Source organism: Hibiscus syriacus, unplaced genomic scaffold, assembly GCF_006381635.1.
Source record: "Hibiscus syriacus cultivar Baekdansim isolate YM2019G1 unplaced genomic scaffold, ASM638163v2 tig00111095_pilon, whole genome shotgun sequence".
NCBI lineage: Eukaryota > Viridiplantae > Streptophyta > Magnoliopsida > Malvales > Malvaceae > Hibiscus > Hibiscus syriacus.
The window spans coordinates 6,441,856-6,467,668 of NW_024062980.1; the positions used below are offsets into that span (position 1 = coordinate 6,441,856).

The window sequence follows — 25,813 nt, forward strand, 5'->3', positions numbered from 1 at the left end:
ATTTATTAACCAATAAACTATAAATCATAGCCCATAGCATAACTATATTAGGAACCCGATATAGGAGTCAATTGTTGCACCGAAGTGCTGAGATCGAGCTTTGCTCACCTAATAATGCACCGTAGTGCTGAGGTCGGGTTTTACCCACCTAACTTGTACTATGTATCTTCTTTGACACTATAGTACTACTTAATTATGTAGATGCTAGACTCTATGACATGCCATTAATACCACTGATCCTCAATAACATACTTGGGCATATAGTCAATTTTATTTGATCCATCCATGGCAAAGTATATTATAATAATTTAACATTGGGCAGTTCATACCCGAAATAATATTCATGGTAAAATATCACAATTTTCATAATCAATGCATTATATTTTCAACCTTTGACATTTTTAAAACATGTCAAATATATGGTAAATGACATAATGTCAACATAAACAAGGTCGACTTATTGCAAGTCTTCTTGATGATGTATAAAACATCTATGTATAATGTCATGCATGTATTGCACTCACCTTGACACTTATATCTTTCAAAATATGTGCCTCACTATTGTCCACAATAAACCCACTTAACTTGCTTCAATCACAAATCAATCATAATCTGTATAATTCACAATTTCATAACGATACACATGTTAGTATTTTACTAACATAAACATATCCCAAAATAACTCCATAATATATTTGATACTCATTATCTATCAAAATACTCATCTCTTAATAATTCCTTTTAACATTGGAACCAAGTTTTCCAATTTACACTAAATGGTCCTTCACCATTTTACCACATAGATTCTTAATACCAATAATTCCATCATTGAAATTATTACCATTCAAATACTTTTACAAAAGCATAATTACATTTAAGTACCCCAACTATGAAATTATTGTACTTAAATCACTAATCTTTTCAAACTTCCAAAATAGTCATTTTTCACATATAACACTCATTTAAATTCCCAATCAACAATTTCCAGCATAGTACATCAATTATACCACACTTATACAACAACCCCTCAATTTTCTAGAATTTATAAATTGATCTCCAACTTTTCAAAAATTACGAAATGGTCGCCCAATTTTTCTATGGCTTGTAGAATATTTCCTTTATTATTTCCAACCCATATATAATTTTTCCATAGTTTTTCTCATCCTTTAAGACCAAAGCCTAATGGTTTAAAGTTCAAAACTAGGTTTTCCATGATTTTGCTCGATTTTGATTCGATTCAAGCATGAAATCAACTTTCAATCAACCTTAAAACATTTCTACAATCAAATCCCTAATTATGTTTCATCAAAACACAAAGTTCTCCAACTTGATAGTTGGACGAATTTTATAGAATTAAATCTAGGATGATTGAACATGTTATAACCATCAATCAAGCTTGAATATGAATCTACAACCTCAAAAACATCAAGATTCATCATCAGTTTCATGATCTCTTATATGAACACAAACCCTTAGATTTGGGATCTTTGAAATCCAACAAAATTAGAAAGAAATATTGGTACCAAATGATAGCATTTTTCGCTTAGATCACTTTCCTATTTCATGACATAACCCCAATTCCAAAAGAATTAACTCAAAAATTGAAAATAAAAATATTTTCTTACCTTCAAGCTTTCTCACGTGAAGATGCTGGAGAAGATGAACATTTAGCATGATATTTTAGATTCATATCATGCTTATCATCTTTTAAAATGATATTTAATCATTAACTTGAGAAAATGCCAATATACCCTTAATATAACTTTATAATCACCATTAAACCAAGATACATATCCTTATCATCTTCAAAATTAAATAAATATTAACCTTGTCATCTTTCAATAGTCAAATATGAACAAATTAGTTTTTGACTTTACCGTTTTGCCCTTGTAATTTCCAAAAATTGTAATTCAGTCACTTTAATCAAACAATTCAAATTAAACATGGAATTAAACCATTAAATATTATTTTCCAACATTTTAAAAATATGAAAATAATATTTTTATTTACTTATCTTCGTGACCCATATGTAACTTTTTAAAATTACATTTTGGTCCCTAAACTTTTCAAAGTTTATACTTTTGTCACCAAACTTTACCAAATTTATAATTTGGCCACTAAATAAATCCATTTATGAAATAAAATTCTTTTTGGGAAAATCACCATTTAATTCCCTAAATTTTTTCCCAAATTTCTACTTTGACCATCAAACATTCCAAATGTCCCAATGCTCTATTCTCCTGTCTGGCCCTTAAATTTTAGACCCTTTCAATCGCCTTCGCTTGGCAGGTCAACTGAATAAAGACCTTAAGAGGATCAGCGGTAGGTGCGAAAGGATTTCAAGGTATAAACCTTCTCTGAATCTCTGACAGTGGTGGACCTCTATCAATACCAACTATAGTGTATATTGGATCAATCCAAGATGCTCCCACTTATAATCATATATTGTTTAGTCCCTCTAAACTAAGTACATGAATTGATCCCTTAAGTTGTCTGTGTGAGCCTTATCGATACATTTTTTATTGACCTCCGATAGGAAGTACTCCCACGACGGTCTTTCTAGCTCCAATTCCAGCTTTATTATCTCCCACAAATCTATAGAGTCACCCTTCAGCAGGCTGGTGAATCAAGCTTACCCTCTAGGGTAAGATACAACTGATGGAACATATGGAGGGTCTCTCTGAGACATTGTTCTAATGTTACGGGGTCATCGTCCCCAGAATTGAATAAGTCAGTTGTCTTATATTTATGGATCTTCTCTACTAGAGATTCTTAGGTATTACAATGAGTTGAGTTGGAGGTGCTGGTGGGGTAGGTGGCACAACTTATGCCTAGGAATGACCCTAACAATCTATCTAAGGGCTGTAGTTAGGTCTTTAAAAAATTCACCTCATTTGCACTTGTGTCCTCCTAGATCTCAAATTGTTCAAAATTAGGGATAAACTCGTCACCAGTGTCCCCTATCATCCTGACTATGGGATGGGTTGTCGACCATGGTTTTTTATGAAACAAAAAGAGGATATTATTACCATTTTAAATATTAAATTACTCTCAACACTCTAGAGACATTTATACACACAGACGTCTACTAATTGTAACCCGCGAATCCTAGGAATAACTGAACTTGACACTCTAATACCATTAAGTGTAACACTCTAATCCGATCCATCTCAAAGATCGACGGACTAGTCTTAAACGGGACCACCAAAATGGCTAAGCCAAAATTTTTCTTTCAATTAACCATAAATCATCATTTAGAAATAACATTCATGAAAAACATATATAAAAACTTAAAATAGTTAAGCTACAAAAGCGAGGAGCTTTCAAAATACATCTCCAATTAATACATATCTAATGTTTCTAAAATAGAGTTGTGACTTAGTACAAAAGGGGTCAATGTATAATACATGCCCTTTACAAGACAAGACATACTCTTATGCCTTGGCAAATTTGAAACATTGGCTGGCGATAAGCTCCTCAATAAATCTCCTAAGAACCTGTGCACGAAAACACATTTTGAACACTGAGCTCACAAGTTCAGTGCCACACTAATAATTGTGTTATACCACGTGCATTAACTACATGATATGCTAGCAAACAGAGGCATGGACATACAAGAACACCAACATGCAAAGCTGAGGTAGGCGTCATGGTGTAGTCAGAGGGTTCTGCAGCTCGGGACGCACATCCCTCTAGCCTACCTATAATACCATTGGGTAAACGGGGTGAGATTCAAAACTGCATCGAAAACATACACCCAACCAGCTCAGTTTAGAATCTTGGGGCATATGCGTCAAGCCAACAACTGAAGTGCCTTGGCACTAACTGAGCTATATTTAGATATTCTAAACATGCAAGACGATCATCATACTACAGTAACACGAGTGTCTTGTCTGTTTCTGAACGTCACACAATGGCTAGTTTTATATCATCTTAATTCATATTGTTTCTAGTTGTGGCTGTAATCATTATCTATTCTCACTTGTAGTTTAATTTAGTGAAATTATGGCGCTATTAGACCCCTTCCCAAACCCTTTGTTCAAATTGGGTTTCTTACCTAATTTAAGAAACCCAATTTAAGACGATGGTATCGATACTAAGGCTTTTAGTATCGATACTGACAATTGAGTATCAGTACTCACCCTTAGTACTAGGGGTGTGCAAAAATATCTGACCTGAATGATCCGATCCGTTTATCCGATATCTGATACAATTTTTTTTCCAAATAATTCGAATTGGATATCCGATAAAAAAATCGGATAATCAGATCGGATATGAATCGGAAAAAAATCTGCTGCAATCTGCATTCAGCATTCCCCAAGCTAAGCTGAGACGTGGTGCTCCAGGCTACTAGAGATTAGCTATTTGGCATACTTTTCTTCTTTCTACTCTATATATATTCTTTAGAAATTTTAATTGTTTATTTTACATATGCTAATAAATATAACTTTGCTGTACATAATCTGTTTGTATAAATATACATATACAATAATTTTTTATACATAATTCCCTATATATATATATATATATATATATATAGCATTTCAGAGTTTAATTAAAGTAATAAATTGAAATAAGTTTGAGTAATATTCCTGTATATATATATATATTATATTCATAATCATAATCCATTAAAGTTTTCAATTAAACCAACTGTTTAATTGAAAAAAAAATCAACTTTTAGCCTTCACTGTACAAATATATTATTTAATTATTTATTTTAAAATCTATTTATTTATTTATTTTATTTTTTTAATATTATATGAGAGATTAATTCTAGGTAAATAAATTTTATATTCGGATCGGATATTTGAATATCCGAAATTTTGGATATCCGGTTTTTTCGGATCGGATTCGGATCATGATTTTAGATATCCGAAATTTTGGATATCTGAATTTTCGGATAGGATTGGATCCGATATCCGAATTTGCACACCCTTACTTAGTATTGATACCAAAATTGGCTACTAGAATCTGAAAAAGCTTCACAGTATCGATACCTTGATTTGGAGTGTCGTTACTTCTGTACTAGGGTATCGATACCATCCTATGTATCGATACGAAAATCAAGTTTGTTGTTTGGAATACTAAACTCAATATCAAAACCCTTAGGGTATTGATACCCCTGCTTTGTATGGTATCAATACCCCCATGAGTACCTATACTAAAACTAGCTATTGGAATTTATAATCCGATGATGGTACTATACCCTACCTTTAGGTATTGATACTACCAATCAAAAATCCTTGTTTTAGGCTATTTGAAAAATAGTAACGGTACTGTTTATACAATATTGATACCTAAACCCATAAATGCTTTGTTTTGAGCACGAATATGATGCCTAACTTTCTCAAAAGCCCTAATAAGGCACCCAACTATTATTTAATTCTTACGCATGTTAAGAGGGGTCATTGTAGGCCAATTTTCATGCTGAATAACATCATAACTGAAATATACCATGGATGCCCTTATATGCTTCATAAACTCATGCAAACGAACCAAACACATTTAGTGATCTACATGTGGTAGAGACGAGTTAGAGTCGTGTTACCTTGATTCCTAAGCTACTAAAAACACTCTAGGCTCAACCAAGTGCTAACTTCTCTTTCCTTTTTCTTTTGGAGCTTTCTCTAACTTATCTCACTAGACAAAAATCAAACATATGAGTTACTAACTTGATTGAGATCTTAGAAAAATGTTAAGAGAGTTTCCTAAGAATCAAATCCCCCAAAAAATGAGATGGAACGACATGAGTCTCTAAACCCCTTACTAAAACCTCCCATCTGGCTTCTATGACGAAATTGGGAGAAAAAAATGCTTGATTTGAAGCTTCAGTGGAAAAGATTATGATTCTTACCTTTAAAATTTTAGATAAGACTTAAAAGGCACTAAAGTTAGTTTCTTTCCTCAAGATACAAGAAAAACTATAGAGAGTTTGAATGGGAAAAAAGACAATGATGAGGAAAAAGAGATATGAAGCAATTTCAGTTTTTTCTCCTTAATATATGTTGTTGACATCACCCTCCATTATGGAAATTCAGCCTTTGAATTCTTAAATTGCATAATTACTCCCTTGGTCCCTCAAACTTTAGTCTCATCTAAAAAATACCCTTTTATCACTAATTGGGCTCAATCCAGGTCCAACCCAACTCAAACTTAGGCCAAGCTTTCCTACAAGGCTAATGGGTTTATCTAAAACCCTTTTGTGTTAGCCCGAAACTACTATCCCAGGATTTGGGGCGTTACATTATGGGTTAGAGATTAGGATTAGGGTATTTTATTTTATTTTATAAACTACGCATTTAGTACTTAAACTACAAGTTTTAGCCCGTTTTTATACCTAAACTTTCATTGTCCCCCCAAAAGCATACATAAGATTTAATTTTTGTTTCATTTTAGTACCCTGTCGTTAAAAAATGAACTCATTTAGTACCTAAATGTTCATTTTTTTTTCAAAATTTTATGTTAAGTTTTTAACGGGGGTACTAAAATAAAACAAAAACTAAACTTTAGGTATAGTTTTGAAAATTTTGAAAAATTTATGTACTAAAGCATATTGAAATTGATAGATGAGGTACTAAACATATAATTTACCCTTTATTTTATTTTGCATAGTTTAGGCTTTAATTTTGGAAATGAAATTAGAGTAGTTTACTTTATTTTTTTATAGATTAGGGTTTGGGATTCACATTGGCATTAAATACTAATGAATATATGAAAAGAAAATAAGAAAAATAATTAGGCATTGTAGAATGATCAAAATAGAAGTAATTCAAAAATGAATTGATATATTTAAAATATTTTAAATTTTAGTTACTAAAATAGGAGTTAAAAGATAATTGAATGAGGAATAATGTCAAAAATTCTAAATTTAATCATACCCACGAAGGGGAAGAGAGACTCTAAGAAAATAAAGGAGAGTGCTCGTAGCAACTGTAGAGTACAAGGAAACAAAGATAAAATGGTTTCAACAAAAATATATCGATTAATTTTTTAAATATAGTTAAGAAAAGTTATTGCAATGAAAGTAGTTAATTTATTTATAATTAAAGGTACAAAAAGAAACCGTTAACAAGAAGGCTTTAATTTATAGCAAAGATAAAGTGTTACATGCATCATCCCATTGATTGACTTTGGTGATCAAGTCAATATCCCATTGATTTATTTTGATGATCAAGTCGATCAAACCTGATATTGTTCAAGCTGAACATCTTTAGGCTTCAATGGAACATACTCTCCCAAGTAAACATCCAAGTGATCCGACAAGGAAGATTTGTCGATGTTTTCATGGTGGTAAGATTTGCACACAAAGTAAATCACTGTCTGTACAACCAATCCAAACAGAATCATCTTAGAAAGCAACAAGAAACAAAGAATGGCATAAACAACCCTCTTGCCCATTCCCTGGATACTCCCATCAACGACCAGCGTCTGAAACGCGGTCTGGATGATAAAGAAGCTGACAATGAGCTTCACGAAGATAGCAGTGGCCACCCAAAGCTTTCCCTTGATCAGGCTCTTGCTCTTCATCATGGCTTGGAACCCGTAAGCCTCTTCCAGAACCGACACGACGCTGGCCAACTGCCAGATTATGGTCATGTAAAGAAACCCGACGAAGTAAAAGAGCAGCACCAAAGCCAACACGGCGTCCACATAGTCGGTCTGCATTAACAAGAGCCCGCAACTGACCAAGATGAAGATCGTCGCCACGTGGTAGACGAACATGGTGGCGATAGTGCACAAGAAGGTGACCATCAGCCTTTTCCAGACCCTGGGAACGACGCTCATGACTTTGCCGAACGTCAGTTCACGAGCCGTGTATATGCAGGCGATGGTGTAAACCACCGCGGCAGTGGAAAGAAGGGAAAAGATTAGATAGAGAGTGAGATAGGCGGCTTTGAAGAGCCAAAAGAAGGCCAGTTCGGAGGAGATTAGATCGCTGAGTTTCCGGGATTTTGCGGGTGATGGGGTCTGCTGGAGTTCGACCTCGGTGTGCATGATTTTGCAGAAGAGGAGACTGGAAACTTCCATGTGAAGGAGGACGATGAAAGAGAGGGGGGTGATTAAGGATAAACTGATTTTGCTGAAGATTTTTCTGCATGAAATGATGAGTTTGAAAGATTCTGTGTAGATGCCGAAGAACCCTAGGAATTGCATCTCTTCTTGCTCTCGGTCCATGGCGTTTCGATGGAGCTTTAGAGTTGCAGAGAGAAATGGAAGGGATTTTGGGTGATTGTAGTTAAAGATTGGGCATTTGAATGAAATGTTTAAGAGTGACATGGAAAATCAAGTGTGGAAGTTTATGTTTGTCGTTACAAAGACGGCCAAGACTAATATGCCAAATCGTTTCGTGTAAACCGAGGACTGGGGCCGGCCGATTCTGAATTTTTCCACAAGAAAGTCCTCGTATGAATCGAACCCAGTCAACACGCTTTTGTTGTCTTGCTCTCAAGTTTACTTCAATGTTTTTCCAATTCCCCAATTATTCCTGTAATTTTTTGTTGAAGAAAATGAATAAAATCTTTTAAATAAGAGTAAACTAATAATGTTTAACCATATTTTCATTTTGCCCACGGTAATTTTAAAAGTAATAAATCATAACTAACGTTATTGATTTATAACAAATCAATCACTCATCATTAAAGCCATACGAAAATGTGATGTGGCATGTTAAACCCGTGATCTGACACTATTTTTTCATACATTTGACTTCCAAAGCCTTTCACTGGCCTTTAAGAAAAAAAATAAGAAAAAAGTTCAAAAAAACAAGGAAGAAGAAGAATGGGGAAGATGAGAAATTTTTTCTACTTCTTCTCTTTTGTTATTTACAAGTGTAGGATAATGAGAGCTTAAGGAAATGGAAAGAGCACCTTCTTGGATATTATCACAGCCTTGAAACCCTGGTGTTTTTGCTGTTTTGACCGTTGTATGAATTTACGATCGAAACCCATGAAGTTGACAATGATATTAGCAGTTAAAGAACTGGAAGTTGGGAAATGCAGATAGGGCTCATTCCAAACCACCATGGTTTTTCTTCGACCGAAAGCTTTGAGAATATTTGTGTCTTATCATATGGGATTTTCACCTTCTCCTTGTAAGTATCAAGATTAACATTGATGCAATACTAGAATTCATTGTTTGATGGAACAAAGTTTATAGCCTATTGAATAGTGGAAAAAACTCCATGGCCAGATTGATTAACCTTCACCGTTTTGCATTATGCTGATATTTGTTAAACTAAGCAAGAAATCAATGAGTAGAGTATAAAAGCAGTGGGCTGGTGTCATCTTCAAGCTTTAGTTTGTATAAAAAACCAAAATAACGAAGAAGAAGATAAACAGTGTATAACAAATTATAAAAACATCAATAAAATGATACTAATGTTCATCATCGTCAGCATTATAACGAAAACATCATCAGTTCCATCATCGTAACTTAGAAGAAGATGAACAAATCGACATCAGCTGTCCAACCGCAAGGAAAGAGCTAGACATCCATGATGGTGAAGGTAAGATGAAGGTCACGAGGCAGGCCTACTAGATCCAATAACAAGCCAAAGCAATCCATTATCATCCCTCAAGGCCGCACCAATGTTCTATACACCCACATGATGGAGACTGATGACAGATGCGATATCTTAGATAGCGCCACCACTAGACAACGCCAAAGAAGGGTTTGTAACATGAGTGGGACTGTGATTCTGTGAACGTTACTAATGTTACACTTTGGCAACTTACCTTGGCTGGTGTAGTTGTGAGCTTACACGTGTGTTTCGAGATATTATTGTTGTCAGGTTTGTTTTTGTCTTCTCCTACACCATCTTCGGCGCAGGTCTAACCATATACTTAGTGAGAAAACAAGGATAGTTCGTAGGTGGAAGTGTTATTGGGACACTATCTGGTTCAGGTCCTGTTATGAATATGAAATATAACAGCTTCTTTTAGTAACACCGCTTGCGATCGAATTGTCATCGGATGCAGTCGGTGGATAAGAACAACAAATGTCGCCCAAGTCAATTATTCCATTTTCCATGGACTCCAACAAAATCTTCTCAATCCTATTCAGTTACCAAATGAGATAGGAATTTTATGAGAAAATTCCTACAAAAGGGATGAACAAAATTTGGGTAAATTAGATTAAGGGATTGTATTTTGATTTAGAGTTAAAAAATTGACCGTCAACAAGATTTTGATTTCCAGCGTGGCCATAACCTTTTCCAAGTAAGCAGTTAATGAGCCACATAAGTGTTTTGTCACCCATGTTAACGTCTGTTAACAACGAGTAACCGATTTGTTATAAATCGATAATTTTAGTGACTAATTTTGTACTTTTGAAACTTCAATGAGAAAAACAAAAATTTATTTAAACATTATTGACCATTCCTATAGTTTTTTTGGATAAATCATATTTTATTATCCAAGGAGCATAGTTTGCTACAAAAACAATCAGGGTTCCAAAATAATTACAAAATACTTACAAAAAATCAATGTTCTTCAATACCCCAGTGATTGCATATAGAAATATTCACACTATCTACTCTATTGATGTTTTTACTCCTTAGTTGCAGACTAACATTATCTTTAATGGCCTTGATGATTTCTTCTGCAGACCTAGCTCGATTTTGGAACACCCTTTTGTTTCTCTCTTCCCAGATCGTGTAAATGAGGGCATTGAGAGCCATCTTCATGACCATAGTGAGCAGTGATTTGCCTTTCCAATTTGAGCTGGCCCATGCCATGAAGACTTCCCAAGAATATCTAGGAAATTGTAACCCAGAGAGTGAAAACACTACTTTCCAAATGGTGACAGCAGTAGGGCATTTAAGAAATAGATGCTCCCTTGTTTCCAGATCAGAATTGCAGAGGACACAATGGCTTTCGTTGATGAGCCCTATGCGTTGAAGTCGGTCCTTTGTTGGGAGCTTATCAAGGAAAGCCATCCAAGTTATCAGGCTGTGTTTGGGTATATGCAGGGGAAACCATAAAAGTTTCTGCCAAGGGACCTTAGCCTTCTTCTCCCGAAGTGAATCCAAGATTTTACTGGCTTTATTTGCAGCTGGAGTAAGAACTTGGTGAGCCTCGAGTCTGAGTTTAAAGAGTTTCTTGAGACTCCAGCTAGCAGTGGAGTTGATGTCCACAGACCAGAAATTCATCTCCTTGAAAACATATTGATTAAGCCAACCAACCCAAAGAGATCCTTCCCCAACTAGAATGTTTTTAATGAGTGAGATCATACATGCTTTATCCCAGGATTTCATATCCTTGATCCCAAGCCCTCCTTCATATTTCAAGAAACATATATTTTTCCAACTCACTCTTGCTCCAGTAGCAGTTTTGTCAGACCCTTTCCAGAAAAATCGGGAACAGAGTTGCTCAATTTTCTTTAAGACAGAACTAGGCAGGAAAAGTTGTCTACACTAGAAATTAGAAATACTGGACAACATAGACTTAATAAGCTACAATCTTCCTGCATAGCTAAGGTTTTTTGTGGACCAGTGGTGCAGTCTTGATTTAATGTTATATATAAGGACCATACAGTCCTTTTCTGAGATTTTCCTGGTGAGCAGAGGGATGCCTAAGTATCTCACAGGAAGAGAACTTAGGTTGAAGCCAGTGGTTTGTTTAATATTCTCAAGAACGCCAGTAGACATACCAACAACAAAGAACTCACTTTTAGATGCATTTAGTTTAAGGCATGAAATTCCATAGAAGTAATCTAAGACAACAATGACACCAATAATAGATTCCTCATTTCCTTTGCAAAAGATGAGAAGGTCGTCTGCAAAGGTTAAATGTGTCACACCTATCCTTTTGCATTTAGGGTGGTAACCGAACACTCCTCTTGAAGCTGCCAAGTTTAAAAGTCGTGAAGAATGTTCATGGCAAGAATAAAGAGTAAATGAGAGAGGGTCTCCTTGCCTTAAGCCCCTGGCTCCCTTAAAGTATCCAGACAAGCTACCATTAAAAGAAATTGAATAACTTGCTGTTGAGAAGCAAATGAATATCCAATTGGTGAAAATCATAGGAAGTCTAATTGCCTTCAGAATTGCAGAAAAAGAGTTCCAATTAAGTGAATCAAATGCTTTGTGGAGGTCTACTTTCAAAGAGCATCTAGGGGATAAGTTTTTTCTGTTATAGCCTCTAACTAAGTCTTGAGCAAGAAGAGTGTTTTCAATGATGCTCATACCTTTAATAAAAGCGATTTGGTTGAGTGTAACCAAATCAGGCATAAGAGTGTATAGTCTTCTGACAATGATCTTAGAGATGGTTTTATACACTACTGAGGAACAATAAATTGGCCTAAAGTCCTTTACCTTACTCGGGTTTGGGATTTTAGGAACCAATGCAATGATAGTAGCATTGAAAGCGGGTAGGAGATAAGATTCTTTGAAGAAATATGAAATGGCAGCTACAAAATCTCTCTCAATAATAAGCCATGTGTATGTGAAAAAGAATGGAGAATACCCATATGGCCCCGAAGATTTTTCATTTCCTTGACTGAAAAAAGCGTCTTTTATTTCCTCTTTTGTAATACCCTTCTCAAGAGCAGCAGCCTTCTCAACAGGCAAGGAGAACTGGATTAAGTCCTTTAGCAGAATTGGCTGGATTTCTTTGACTGCAGGGTCAACAGTGCCTATCAAGTTGGAAAAGAATTTTATCACCTCTGCTGATATATGATCAAAAGATTCCAGCCTGTTACCATTCTCATCTATGAGGGTGCGAATTGTGTCTTTTTTGTTTTTAAGGGCAACTGCAAAATGAAAATATCTGGTTCATTTGTCACCCTCCTTCAACCATTGGACTTTTTCTTTTTATCTGAAGAACAAAGCTTCAGCTTCCTCCAGATTTTCCAGCTTATTTTAAAGGTACAACTCCTTTAAATAACTGCCCCAATTCTATGTATTTAACATTCGAGGTAGGTATAAAAAACATGAAAATTATCTCTGGAATTCTCTCAAGCTTGTCCCTCTCTGGAATTCTATCTTTGCGACACTGGTGAAGATGAGAATTTCTATAGTCATCGGCACATTTCTAATGATGATTCGATGTAAGGCTATTATTTTTGTTTTTGTTAATCGTTTTTGGTTATTCTTGTTTTTAGGTTTTGTGGTATAGCTAACACTATTGCCTGAGAGTTTTTCTATCTAGCTAAATGGCCCCTAGGTACATATAAGCTTCAGAACCTCATGGTTGTTTTCACTTTTTCTGTGAGGTTTCATTTTCGATCCAATGGTTACTCTCCAGGATCTTGATTGATTATTATATGGGAGAACAACTATTTTCTTTTTGAATTATTTTATTGAAAATGGGGTTAAGTATACTTATTTTGTTTAGATGGATTTGCAGAGTCTTATCCTAAGACTCTCCCATCTCAATCTGGTGATGTGGAGATCTTTATTTGAGGGGTGTAGATGATTGTGAGGCAGCTGATGGGCATTTTATTCTTGAGGATTCTTGGACGTTATTCGCACTACTGATACTCAGGTTGGTATTTCCCTCGATCTCTATCCTATCTCGTGTCATTTTGTGGTACGATTCTTTAGTAACTATTATTTTTTGTTGTTGAATTTCATACGAGGGCTTCTATTTCTCTGAAAAGTTCTCACATGAGCATTGGTTCCATTGATTAGTGTTTCAAAGGAGGCTCAGGGGTGACGATTCTAAATTTATTCAACTCAATTATATCATTTTTTATTCATTATATGTATGCGTTTTTTTTGTCAATTTTCAATTGCAATTGCAAATTTGATTTCTTGCTTATTCAAGCTGAAATGATAGAGGGTAAACTACCCTTGATTATGGATCTAGTGAATGAGCAAGTACATGCAAGAAGATTTGCTCAAATGTAATGCTTAGTAGTTGATGTAAGGGAGAAATAGTGGGCTGTTTTGTAAAGAATGAATGAGTATGGCTGCGGAAGTAGATTGGGAGTTGCGATGGGCTTAAGAAAGAAATGAAAATGGTTAGGATATTATCTGGAACAACTAAGGCAGAAACTAGGCTATATGAAGCCTAACACCAAACCTTATGAGTTGAACAAGGGGTGGTAGCAAAGGACTTTGACCCTTTTGGTATATTAAACGAAAAGAACCAGAAGTATCAATGGAAGATAGGAGTTCGACGCCAAAAGATCATAAGGTCTTCATAAGTTGATAAAAGTTATAAAGAACTTAAGCAAAGAGGAAAACCTCACCATTATATTTGATGAAATGGGAGTGATGCCTTACAAGAGCCAGGACATTGACTTTACATAGAAAATGAAAGGAAATGGCAAAATAGCTATGTAATGTTTCAGCTAGGCACTTCCTTGAATAGTTACAATGCTATAAATTAATAACTAGGATGCTACAAAGTTAAAAGTGAAGGCAATGGTTCAGTTAGGCTATTTCTCCCTTTGGTCGAATTATTATGTTGGTTTGGCTAAAGGAAATTCGAATTATGTGGTGTAGAATGCTTGTGGCAAAATAGGTGTGTTGCTCTTCATGCTTGGAGCCCAAATGTGTGGTTGAGAGTGCATGGTCGAATGGTTACAACCCCTTGTTGTGGCTCATAGTTTGAATTATAAAGGGAAAGACACATGCTTCTTTAATGAATGCACATGACCCTTGCTTGATGTGCTCCTCCACACCTTTCCTTATGGTGTTCCCTCAACCACATGTTGTTCACATGGTTAGGTGCATGCTAGGAGGTGAGTTAGGTAGCTAACTAAGAGCTTATGTAGCTAGCTAGGTAGTGTAGGTAGCAAGATAGGTACCTAGTGTCACTACAACTACCTTCAGCTGCTACAAGTCCTCAATGCACTCAATTACTATAGTCTTCAGCTTCCCTTCAGCTAGTGTCAGCTGGCTTTCAGCTTCTTTAGCTAGTTCTTAGCTACATTCCATTTGTATAGAGTTTTCTTGAGCTAGATTGAGCAAACATAGGTTGAGTGAGCTTCCAAAGTTTGGAACATTGTCTCCTAAGGTCCCATGTACCTACAAAAGATATGAAATCATAAATGTGATTTGTGTAACATAGGTAAATATTACATATGTGTAATGCAACCTATGATAAACTAAGTGAGAGCTAAGAAATGATGCATATGCATGAAATGAGCTAGGAATAGATGCATAATCATATAATAAACTAAGTAAAGATGTAAATGGATATATATTTTTAAGAAAAATATAAGATGAACATAATTTAAGGGTATGTAACATAGGGAATGTAATCTTCACACTTATCGTTACATAGTTAATATTCATGCTATGATAAATAAGTAAAACATAAGTATAAGTATAGAAATGTGAGAAAATGTGTAGTAAAGTTCCCTAGTCGTTAAAGCACTCCATGCTTGAAGAAAGGAAGATGAAAAATGGAAGATGTATAACTAAGATCACATCATCCCACTTCTTTGAAGCGATTTGTCCTTAAATCGAAATCCTCAGACAACTGGAACTTGATCATTATGGGAAGGATCGAATATATATTATTTTGTTAAACTTTGTTTTATAATATTTTGATATAACAAATTAAGGCAAAATGTTTTTAGACTTTATTGAATTTGTTCAAAGTTTTCAAAAATAATTCAAAGTCCATTAAACTATAATTTGAGCTCAAAACAATTTTATGGGTAAGTAGTACTGATATTGTTCTTACAATATCAATACTACATGAACAATAACGATACTGTTCATGTGGTACCGATACCAAAGGTAAGAAAAGTATCAATACTCTCTAGGTAGTATCAATACTACCAGTTTTTTTTCAAACGACTCAAATTCCAAAATACAAAATGGGTAGCGATACCGAAAGGGGTACCGATACTACTTTACACAGTGGTATCGACACCATGACGCATATTATCAATATTAGTCAAGCCCAACGGTTTTTAACGGTTAGTTTATTTAAAAATTTCAAAGGTAGTACCGATACTCATTAAAGGAGTACTGATACTCCCTGTCCTTGGCAGTTTTATTTTACAGAAAATTAATCCCCAACGGCTCCAAAACATCCTCAACGACTAGAAACGATCACAAACTCATTCCAACATATAAAAACAAGTGGAGGACACTTGAAGAAGGTTACCGACACCTATCCAAGCATTCATACAAAAGAGAAAAGTTTTTCAATCTTTATTTTATTTCTCTTGTAAATATTTGGGTGTTGAGCTTAATTGTATATCCTTAGGTTTTGTTTTTGTGAGCTTAAACTTTGTAAACACCTACCTTGTAAGGGTTTTCTTGTTTATATCTTTTATCCTTTTTAAAGGGTTTTGGTTCTAGAGGTAAGTGAAAAACTAGAGAGTTGTAAAGGTTATCTCTTGATCCTTGAAAAAGAAAGAACAAATTAGTGAATTTGTTAGAAAATCCTAAGTGAAGAGCTTAGGTAGTGGATGTAGACATGGTTTAGAAGTCGAACCACTATAAATCATTATGCAAATTCTCCTATGTTTTTTCCTCTATACCCAATTTTTTTCAATTGGCCAATTCACCCAACTTGGTAATTATTCGGTTGATCATTGAGATTCATCGAAATCCCAACAATTGGTATTAAATCATGACTCATTAGAAGATCTAACAACCTTGAGATGATCATTGAAGAAGCTATATCCATTTTTGACACAACCGAGAAGATGACTTCCACCTCTGGCTCGTTCTATATGAAAGACTCCCAACCGATCGACAATTCTCCATACTTCAATGGAGCCAACTACTGTCATTAGAAGAAATTAATGAATCTAATCATCCAATCCAATGATTTTGATGCATGGGAGATGATCGAGAACGACTACTCTTCTCTAAAGAAAAAGACAAAGGAATGAAGTGCCCAAGAATGGAAGAACACTCAACAAAATGCTAAGGCCAAGCACATGTTTTGTGCATTTGATCCTAATGTCTATGAAGGAGTTTCTTCTTGTTCAAATACAAGGGAGCTTTGGAATAAGCTCGAGGAACTTCATGGTGACAAGAAAGAAGAACCACCAGTGGTAGTGTGATTAATGGCTTTTGAAGAGCCCAATGTATCTTCTAACTCTAGTGAATGTAATTCATATGCTTTTAATGAGTTACAAGATGTATACGATAAATTATTTTTGGAGTGTGAGACCATGAACTCCAAATACAAGAAAATGATTTCAAAACTTAAAGTTGAAAATGATTTTCTTTTGAAAGAAAAAGTTGATTTTGAAACAAAATGAAATTTTGAAAAAGGATTTAGAGCTTTCAAAAATGAAAAATGAAAATTTTGAAAAATAAAGTTTTTATTTAAAGTTTAAGCTTGAATGTTTAACAAAAGAAAAGGAAATCATTTTAAATAATGCATCTAATTTCATAATGACAAAATGCTCACGTTGTTATTATCATGATCACAAGGAACATACTTGTCCTTTAAAGAAAGGTAAACTTTTAAAATTATACAAGTATGGATTCTTAAGGGAACAAGGGGCATTGAAACTAACATTCTAGGACCCAAAGGAATTTGGGTACCAAAATCCAAATAAATGTATCTTGTAGGTTTGTGGGAGCAATAGTGACAAAGTCAAGAAATTGAGATGCTCTAGCCACACTTGAAAAGGAATGGGTAACCTCTAAGCTTAATGTTTTTGTTTTGATTAATTGGTTGCCTATTTGTTTTAAGCATGCATGAGTTTTGGTCTTAAATGATTATGCATTGTTTTTCATTTCATGTATGTTGAAAAGTATATTTTGATGAACATTTTAAAGTTTAATGATTTTTCATAATTTTTAGTTCACCATAATGAATTTTGATCAAAATTGGTTTTAATGCTTTGTTTTTACAAATTTTAATTTTTGACCTGAATTTAAATGTTTATGCATATGATTTATTGCAAATGATATCTCTCTAACAATAGATATCAATTTTTCAAATGCATAACATTTTTAATAGCTTTATGCACATGCACTTAAATACAACTATTGGTATTGCATAAAGTATATTAGACTTGGATATATTGAATTTCATGTGCTACTAACTTGTTTGTTTATCTTTGTTGAAATTCAATGTCTTTTAAATGTCAAGCTTTTAAAGTCCAATTTTTGTTTGAAATGCATTTATTGAGGGGGAACTTTGATTTTTCAAATGATTTTATGCTAAAATTTACCATTTACTCTCAATCGTTATTTTTGAACATTAAATTTGAATTATTTTTTATATAACGAAAATGATGTGAAGTATAGGTTTGAAAAATTCAATTTCTCAATGAAAAAGGGGGAGCTTTAATATTTTCCAAAAATCTCTTTTTCATTAAATATATAATTAAGGGGTAGCTTTGCCAAAAACAAAATTTCAATTGTTTTGTTATATCGAAAAGGGAGAGATTGTTGAAATATGTTTTATAATATTTTGATATAAAAAATTAAGGAAAAATGTTTTTTGACTTGGTTGAATTTGTTCAAAGTTTTTAAAAATAATTAAAAGTCATTAAACTAGAATTTGAGCAAAAAATAGTTTTCAGGGTAAGTAGTACCGATATTGTTCTTACAATATCGATACTACATGAAAAATACCGATATTGTTCATGTGGTTCTGATACCAAAGGTAAGAGAAGTATCGATACCCTATATATAGTATCGATACTACTTTATGCAGTGGCATAGATACCATTAAGCATAGTATCAATACTAGTCAAGCTCAACGGTCTTTAACAACTAGTTTATTTAAAAATTATAAAGGTATTACCAATACTCATTAAAGGAGTACCAATACTTCATGTCTTGGACAATTTTATTTTGTAGAAAATTAATCCCCAATGGCTCCAAACATCCCCAACGGCTCCAAAACATCCCCAACGGCTAGAAACATTCACAAACTCATTCCAACATATAAAAACAAGTTGAGGACACTTGAAGAAGGTTACCAACACCTATCCAAGTACTCATACATAAAAGAAATTTTTTTCAATCTTTATTTTTTTCCTCTTGTAAATATTTATGTTTTGAGCTTAATTGTATATCCCTAGGTTTTGTTTTTGTGAGCTTAAACTTTATAAACACCTACCTTGTAACGATTTTCTTGTTTACATCTTTTATCCTTTGTAAAGGGGTTTTGGTTCTAGTTTAGCCAAGTGAAAAATTAGAGAGTTGTAAATGTTATCTCTTGATCATTGAAAAAGAAAGAACAAATTAGTGAATTTGTTATAAAATCCTAAGTGAGGAGCTTAGGTAGTGGATGTAGACTTGGTTTAGAAGTCGAACCACTATAAATCTTTGTGCAAATTCTCCTACCCTTTGTCCTCCATACCCAAGATTTTTCAATTGGCCAATTCACCCCCTCTTGGCAATTATTCGTTTGATCGTTGAGCTTCATCAAAATCCTAACAATTGGTATCAGAGCTTGACTCATTAGAAGGTCTAACAACCTCAAGACAATCCTTGAAGCAGCTCTATCCATTTTTGACACAACCGAGAAGATAACTTTCACCTCCGGCTCGTTCTAAATGGAAGACTCCTAATCGATCGACAAGCTTCCATACATCAATGGAGCTAACTACCATCATTGGAAGAAATTAATAAAGTTATTCATCCACTTTAATGATCTTGATTCATGAGAGATTATCGATAACAACTGCTCTTCTCCAAAGAAGAAGACGAAGGAGTGAAGTGCTGAAAAACGGAAGAAAACTCAACAAATACTAAGGCCATGCACATGTTGTTTTGTGCATCTGGTCCCGATATCTATTAAGGAGTTTCTTCTTGTTAAAATGCCAAAGAGCTTTGAAATATTCTCGAGGAACTTCATGGTGATAAGAAAGAAGAACCACCAAAGGTAGTGTGCTTAATGGCTCTTGAAGAACCCGTTGTATCTTCTAACTCTAGTGAATCTAATTCATATTCATATAATGAGTTACAAGATGCATACGATGAATTATTTTTTGTAGTTTGAGGCCATGAACTCCAAATAGAAGAAAATGATTTCAAAACTTGAAGTTGAAAACGATTTTCTTTTGAAAAAAAAAGTTGATTTTGAAAAACAAAATGAAATTTTGAAAAAAGATTTAGAGCTTTCAAAAATGAAAATTGAAAATTTTGAAAAAGAAAGTTTTGATTTAAATTTTAAGCTTGAATACTTAACAAAAGAAAAGGAAATCATTTTAAATAGTTCATCTAATCTTATAATGAAAAAAATGCTCACATTATCATTATCATGGTGACAAGGAAGATACTTGTCCTTTAAAGAAAGAAAAATGTTTTAAAATTAAACAAGTATTGATTCCTAATGGAACAAGGGGCATTGAAACTAACATTCTATGACCCAAAGCAATTTGGGTACCAAAATCCAAACAAAGTGAAAAAAATTGAGATACTCTAGCCACACTTGAAATGGAATGGACAACCTTTAAGCTTAATGTTTTTGTTTTGATTAATTGGTTGCCATTTTGTTTTAAGCATGCTTGAGTTTTTATCTTAAATGATTATGCATTTTTTCATCTCATGTACGTTGAAAACTATATTATGATGGACATTTTAAAGTTTTAATGATTTTTCATAATCTTTAGTTCATCATAATGAATTTTGGTCAAAATTGGTTTTAATGCTTTGTTTTTACAGATTTTAATTTTTGACCTTAATTTAAATGTTTATGCATGTGATTTATTGTAAATGATATCTCTCTAACAATTGATATCAACTTTTCAAATGCATAACATTTTTGGATAGCTTTATGCACATGCACTTAAATACAATTATTGGTATTGCATAAAGTATATTAGACTTGGATATATTGAATTTCATTTGCTACTAACTTGTTTGTTTATCTTTGCTGAAATTCAATGTCTTTTAAGTGTCAAGCCTTTAAAGTCAAATTTTTGTTTGGAATGCATTTATTGAGAGGGAGCTTTGAATTTTCAAATGATTTTATGCTAAAATTTACCACTTACTCTCCTTTGTTATTTTTTAACTTTAAAGTTGAATTATTTTTTATATTAAAAAGGAGGAGAAGCATATGTTTGAAAAATTCAATTTTTCAATGAAAAATGGGGAGCTTTAATATTTTCCAAATATTTATTTTTCTCATTAAATATTTAATTAAGGAGGAGTTTTGCCAAAAACAAATTTTCAAATGTTTCATTATATCAAAAAGGGGGAGATTGTTGAACTATGTTTTATAATATTTTTGATGTAAACAAATTAAGGCAAAATGTTTTTGGACTTGATTGAATTTGTTCAAAGTTTTCAAAAATAATTCGAAGTCCATTAAACTAGAATTTGAGCACAAAACAGTTTTTTGGGTAAGTAGTACCAATACTGTTCTTATAGTATCAATACTATATGGGCAATACCGATACTGTTCAAATGGTACCGATACCAAAGGTAAGAGAAGTATCGATACCCTCTAGGTAGTATCGATACTACCGGGTTTTTTTCAAATATCTCAAATTCCATAATACAAAATAGGTACCGATACTGAAAGGGGTACCGATACTACTTTACACAGTGATATTGATACCATGAGGCATAGTATCGATACTGGTTAAGTCCAATGGTCTTTAACGACTAGTTTGTTTAAAAGTTTACAAAGGTAGTACCGATAGTCATTAAAGGAGTACCGATACTCCATAATATAAAAATTAATCCCCAACGGCTCCAAAACATCCCCAACGGCTAGAAACATTCACAAACTCATTCCAACATATAAAAACAAGTTGAGGACACTTGAAGAAGGTTACTGACACCTATCCATGCATTCATACACAAGAGAAACGTTTTTCAATCTTTATTTTCTTTCTCTTGTAAATATTTGTGTTTTAAGCTTAAATGTATATCCTTAGGTTTTATTTTTGTGAGCTTAAACTTTTTAAACACCTGCCTTGTAAGAGTTTTCTTTTTTACATCTTTTATCCTTTGTAAATGGGTTTGGTTCTAGTTTAGCCAAGTGAAAAACTAGGGAGTTGTAAAGGTTACCTTTTTATCATTTAAAAAGAATGAATAAATTAGTGAATTTGTTAGAAAATCCTAAGTGAGGAGCTTATGTAGTGGATGTAGACTTGATTTAAAAGTTGAACCACTATAAATCATTGTGTAAATTCTCCTATCCTTTCTCCTCTATACCCAAATTTTTTCTATTAGCCAATTTACCCCCTCTTGGCTATTATTCGGTTGATCATTGAGCTTCATCGAAATTCCAACACTTTCTCCTTAGCATATATTTCTTCTTATCTTCTTTCTTTATGCAGAATATACTTTAAAGGATAGTTGAAAAGATTATCTTCTTTGAAGGCCTTTCTTTGGAATCATTGTTTCCAAAATGTACCTTATACGAAGAGTTCTCTATTCTTTGTTAACCTATAAAAGAGAGGTGCATACCTTTTTTTCATGAGACATTGTTTCCTTTGAATCTGAAGAACTTGTCCAATTATGTCCTTCAACCAAATAATTTCACAATTCATTTAGTGATTCCTCTTGTTTGCTCGAATGGATGCAAACTTCATGTAGGTCCTCTTTCAAAACAAAGTTTCCTTTGGTGAAAGAATATGTCCCTTCTTTTGGTTCATCACATACTTCTTCAAGTGGATTGTCTTGTTTATTCACGAACCAATGTGATTCTTAATTTGAACCTTCTTGTTGCTTCAATACAGTGCCTTTTCTAGGTACTGAATCATTATACCGTTTGGTGTAAAAGTATGTCTCTCCAAATAGCTTTCTTGGTTCAATCTCCTTATATGGGAAAATTCTTGTTTTTGCTTTGTTCTCCTTGTCCTTAGTTGTAGATGTGGTCTTCCTAAATACTTCCACACTATCCTTCATATGCTTTTGATCATTGAGTACAAGTTGTGGTGACAATGGCTTGAGCGTGATTTTATTCCCATCTTGCTTGAATGTATAATGATTAATATAACAATCGTACATGGTCTTCTTGTCGTACTACCATGGCCTTCCAAGTAATAGGTGGCTAGCATACATAGGGACAACATCACAAAGAACATTATCCTTGTACTTTCCAATTGAGAAATGAACAAGTACTTGTCAGTTGACACTGAGTTCATTTCCATCATTTAACCACTGTAACTTGTAAGGTGTTGGATGCTTTTGTGTCTTCAATCCTAATTTCTCAACCACGATAGATCTAACAACATCAGTACAACTACCACTATCAATGATCATCTAACATACATTTCCTCTCACATTGCATATGGTATGAAAGATGTTTTCTCGTTGTTGCTCTTCGTTTTTCACTTATGTACTTAAAATTCTTTTGATTACCAAGAGCTCTCCTTCCACTGCATCTACCTCTTCTTCCCCGTCTTCAGTAACTTCTTTTTCTCGTTCATCTTCGGGATCGAATGCAACTTCTTCACTCTCAAGTAACATCATGGTGTTGTGGTTGGGGCATTGATTTTCAACATGGTCTCTTCATAAGCATTTGAAACACTTTATGTATTTAGTGCTCTCAGCACTTGTTTCTTGTTTTTCTTTACCTTTTCCTTCCACCATGGGTTACTTCATCTTTGGGGTCTCTATATTCTCTTTGATTTGTAAGGGAATTTGCTTTTTGTACCTGCCCACTCATTAATTCCACCAGATAGAAGAAGAAGTGATGCCTCGAATTGAACTCCTCCTCTTGAGTTGCCTTTCTATTTTCATGTCCATATGGGCCATCTCATTTAGTTCCACATAGTGCTGTAATTTCAGAATGTTAGAAATTTTAGGATTCAAACTTGCTAGATACTTTGCCATGGTTTCCCCCCGATCTTTTTCAATATTTGAATGGATCATTGTTACTTCCATTTTCTTGAAGTAGTCCTCTACTGATGAGTGTTCTGAATCGATAATATTTTCTCGTTGATTTTTTTAATCTTATGAATTTATTGCTGCTTATTTGGTTGTTTTATGCTTATTTTCGTGCAGGATCTTATTTCCAGAATTAGCATTAAAAAGGGCGTACTATGTATTTTTTATATTATTTTTTTCATGGATGGAGACATGGGAACGACTTTGGGCATGACACGATCTGACGTGGTAGTTTCTAGAAGGTCTAGTTAGCTGCAGTTTTCTAGAAGATCTAGTCAGTACCTTCTGGAAGGTGGACGGGCGAAGATTTCTTAGGAGACTTATTTTTAAATTTTAAAGTTTGAATTTAGAAAACATTTGGAATTATCTTTAGGATTATTTTAATTTTAATTTTTATGTTTATCTCTAGGATTTTACAGGCTATAAATACCCAATTGGGGTAAGCCTAAACACACAACTCAAAATTTACTATTCTTCTTCTTTCTAGGTTTATAAAGTTATTTATTTTCTTTTTCTTTTCAAGTTTTCGTTTTTACTTTATTTCAAGTTTTTAAACATGCTAAGTATGACTTTTGTCATGGTTAGCTAATTTTCTCATAAGCCGAGAGCTAAGCGATGACTCAATTCCAACGTGAGAATTGAAAAACACTTGAATAACTTCAGAATATCTTTCTCAATCTCTGCGCTTATTTTTCAAAATCAAAATAGTTTCCAAAATCAAATATTAACTTTGGTCAAGATGTTGTTGTGATTAAATGTGTGGGAGGACGGATCGACTTATTGAAAGCGTATTTGACTTCCTAGGAACACACTTGGAGACATTGCCTTGCCAAGAGGGAATTGAGATCAGAATTAGTAGTTATTGAAACAATAATCCGAGTCGATCTTCACGAACTTAAATGGTTATTGATCTACGATAATTGATGTTGATCAGATCAATTTCTGAAGCCATAATAAAAGACTGTTGGGTATTAGGTCTACAAAATAGAGTCACGAGGATTGTCCTTGTAGACAAAGTAACTGACATGAATCCCTAATGGAAAATCTAATTCGATGATCCAAAGGAAATTGAGTCAAAGTGAGGCTTGAGGCTATTTTTACCATATTCATTTTTAACCTTCAATTTTTATTCTCTCTTTTTTTTCTTTAAATTGTTTTTTATTATTTAATATTTTTTACCAAAACCCCCCTTTTACAACTTAACACCTGGTTTAAACCATTCAAATAGAAATTTGGAATTTTCTAAGTCCTTGAGGATCGATCTTTACTTCTCTTTACTACGTATTTCTTTTATTTATTAATTGAGAAGAAGGAATTTATTTTGACATCAAAACGACAATTGTCAAATTGGCGTCGTTGTCAGGGATTTCGCCAAAGTTACTAATTTTTGTTTGCTTTTGATTTATGACTAGGACAAACTCGAGCGAATTAGTGGAGTACGACCTGAAAATCGAAACCAGAGCTAGGAGACTTCACACACAGACGCTACGGGAAAAAAGAGACAACAATCAGATCAAGAATTGAATTCAGAATCAAGTTCAAGCGAAGTCGTTAATACCGAAACAAATCCGATGGTTGATCCTACTATCAGAGAATTAGCCACAACTCCTACTGAAAAAAAGCCTTTGTGCATTGATTTTCCCCAAGGAGAAACTCTATACCAGTTAAAAAATCACCTTATTCATCTCCTCCCTACCTTCTGCGGATTACCAAACAAAAATCCACATAAACATCTCATGAAATTTTACATGGTCTGCTCCAGCATGAGACCATAGGGAATAACCAAGGACCAAATCGTACTAAGAGCTTTTATTTTTTCCATAGTCAATATGACTAAGTAGTGGTTACGAAGAAGAATACTTGGAATCAAGCAACTTGATGGAGAGTCACTCTATGACTACTAGAGAGATTTAAAAATTATGTGCTTGTTGCCCACAACATGGTTTAACCGAACAAACGCTCCTTAAATATTTTATGAAGGATTAAATCTCCTGGAAATGAAGACGATCGATGCTCCCATTGGACGAGCTTTAGTGAATATGAATCCTACTGAGGCTAGGATTTAATTTCCACGATGGCCACAAA

The 25,813-nt window shown here is 33.9% G+C and overlaps 2 protein-coding genes across 2 annotated transcripts; both read right to left on the minus strand.

Moving 5' to 3' along the window:
* Positions 1-7,080: 7,080 nt before the first annotated feature.
* LOC120152670 lies at positions 7,081-8,223 on the minus strand. Its single transcript, XM_039164851.1, has 2 exons — positions 7,183-8,223; positions 7,081-7,122 (listed from the first exon to the last, which is right to left on the minus strand). The coding sequence occupies exon 1, from the start codon at positions 8,176-8,178 to the stop codon at positions 7,183-7,185; it is 996 nt and encodes a 331-aa protein (XP_039020782.1). The 5' UTR covers positions 8,179-8,223; the 3' UTR covers positions 7,081-7,122.
* A 2,260-nt stretch (positions 8,224-10,483) lies between these two features.
* LOC120152868 lies at positions 10,484-23,507 on the minus strand. The gene is made up of 5 exons (XM_039164977.1): positions 23,416-23,507; positions 23,201-23,348; positions 22,555-22,810; positions 11,531-12,750; positions 10,484-11,416 (listed from the first exon to the last, which is right to left on the minus strand). Exons 1-5 carry the CDS (start codon positions 23,505-23,507, stop codon positions 10,484-10,486), a joined length of 2,649 nt encoding a protein of 882 aa, XP_039020908.1.
* Positions 23,508-25,813: the final 2,306 nt, after the last annotated feature.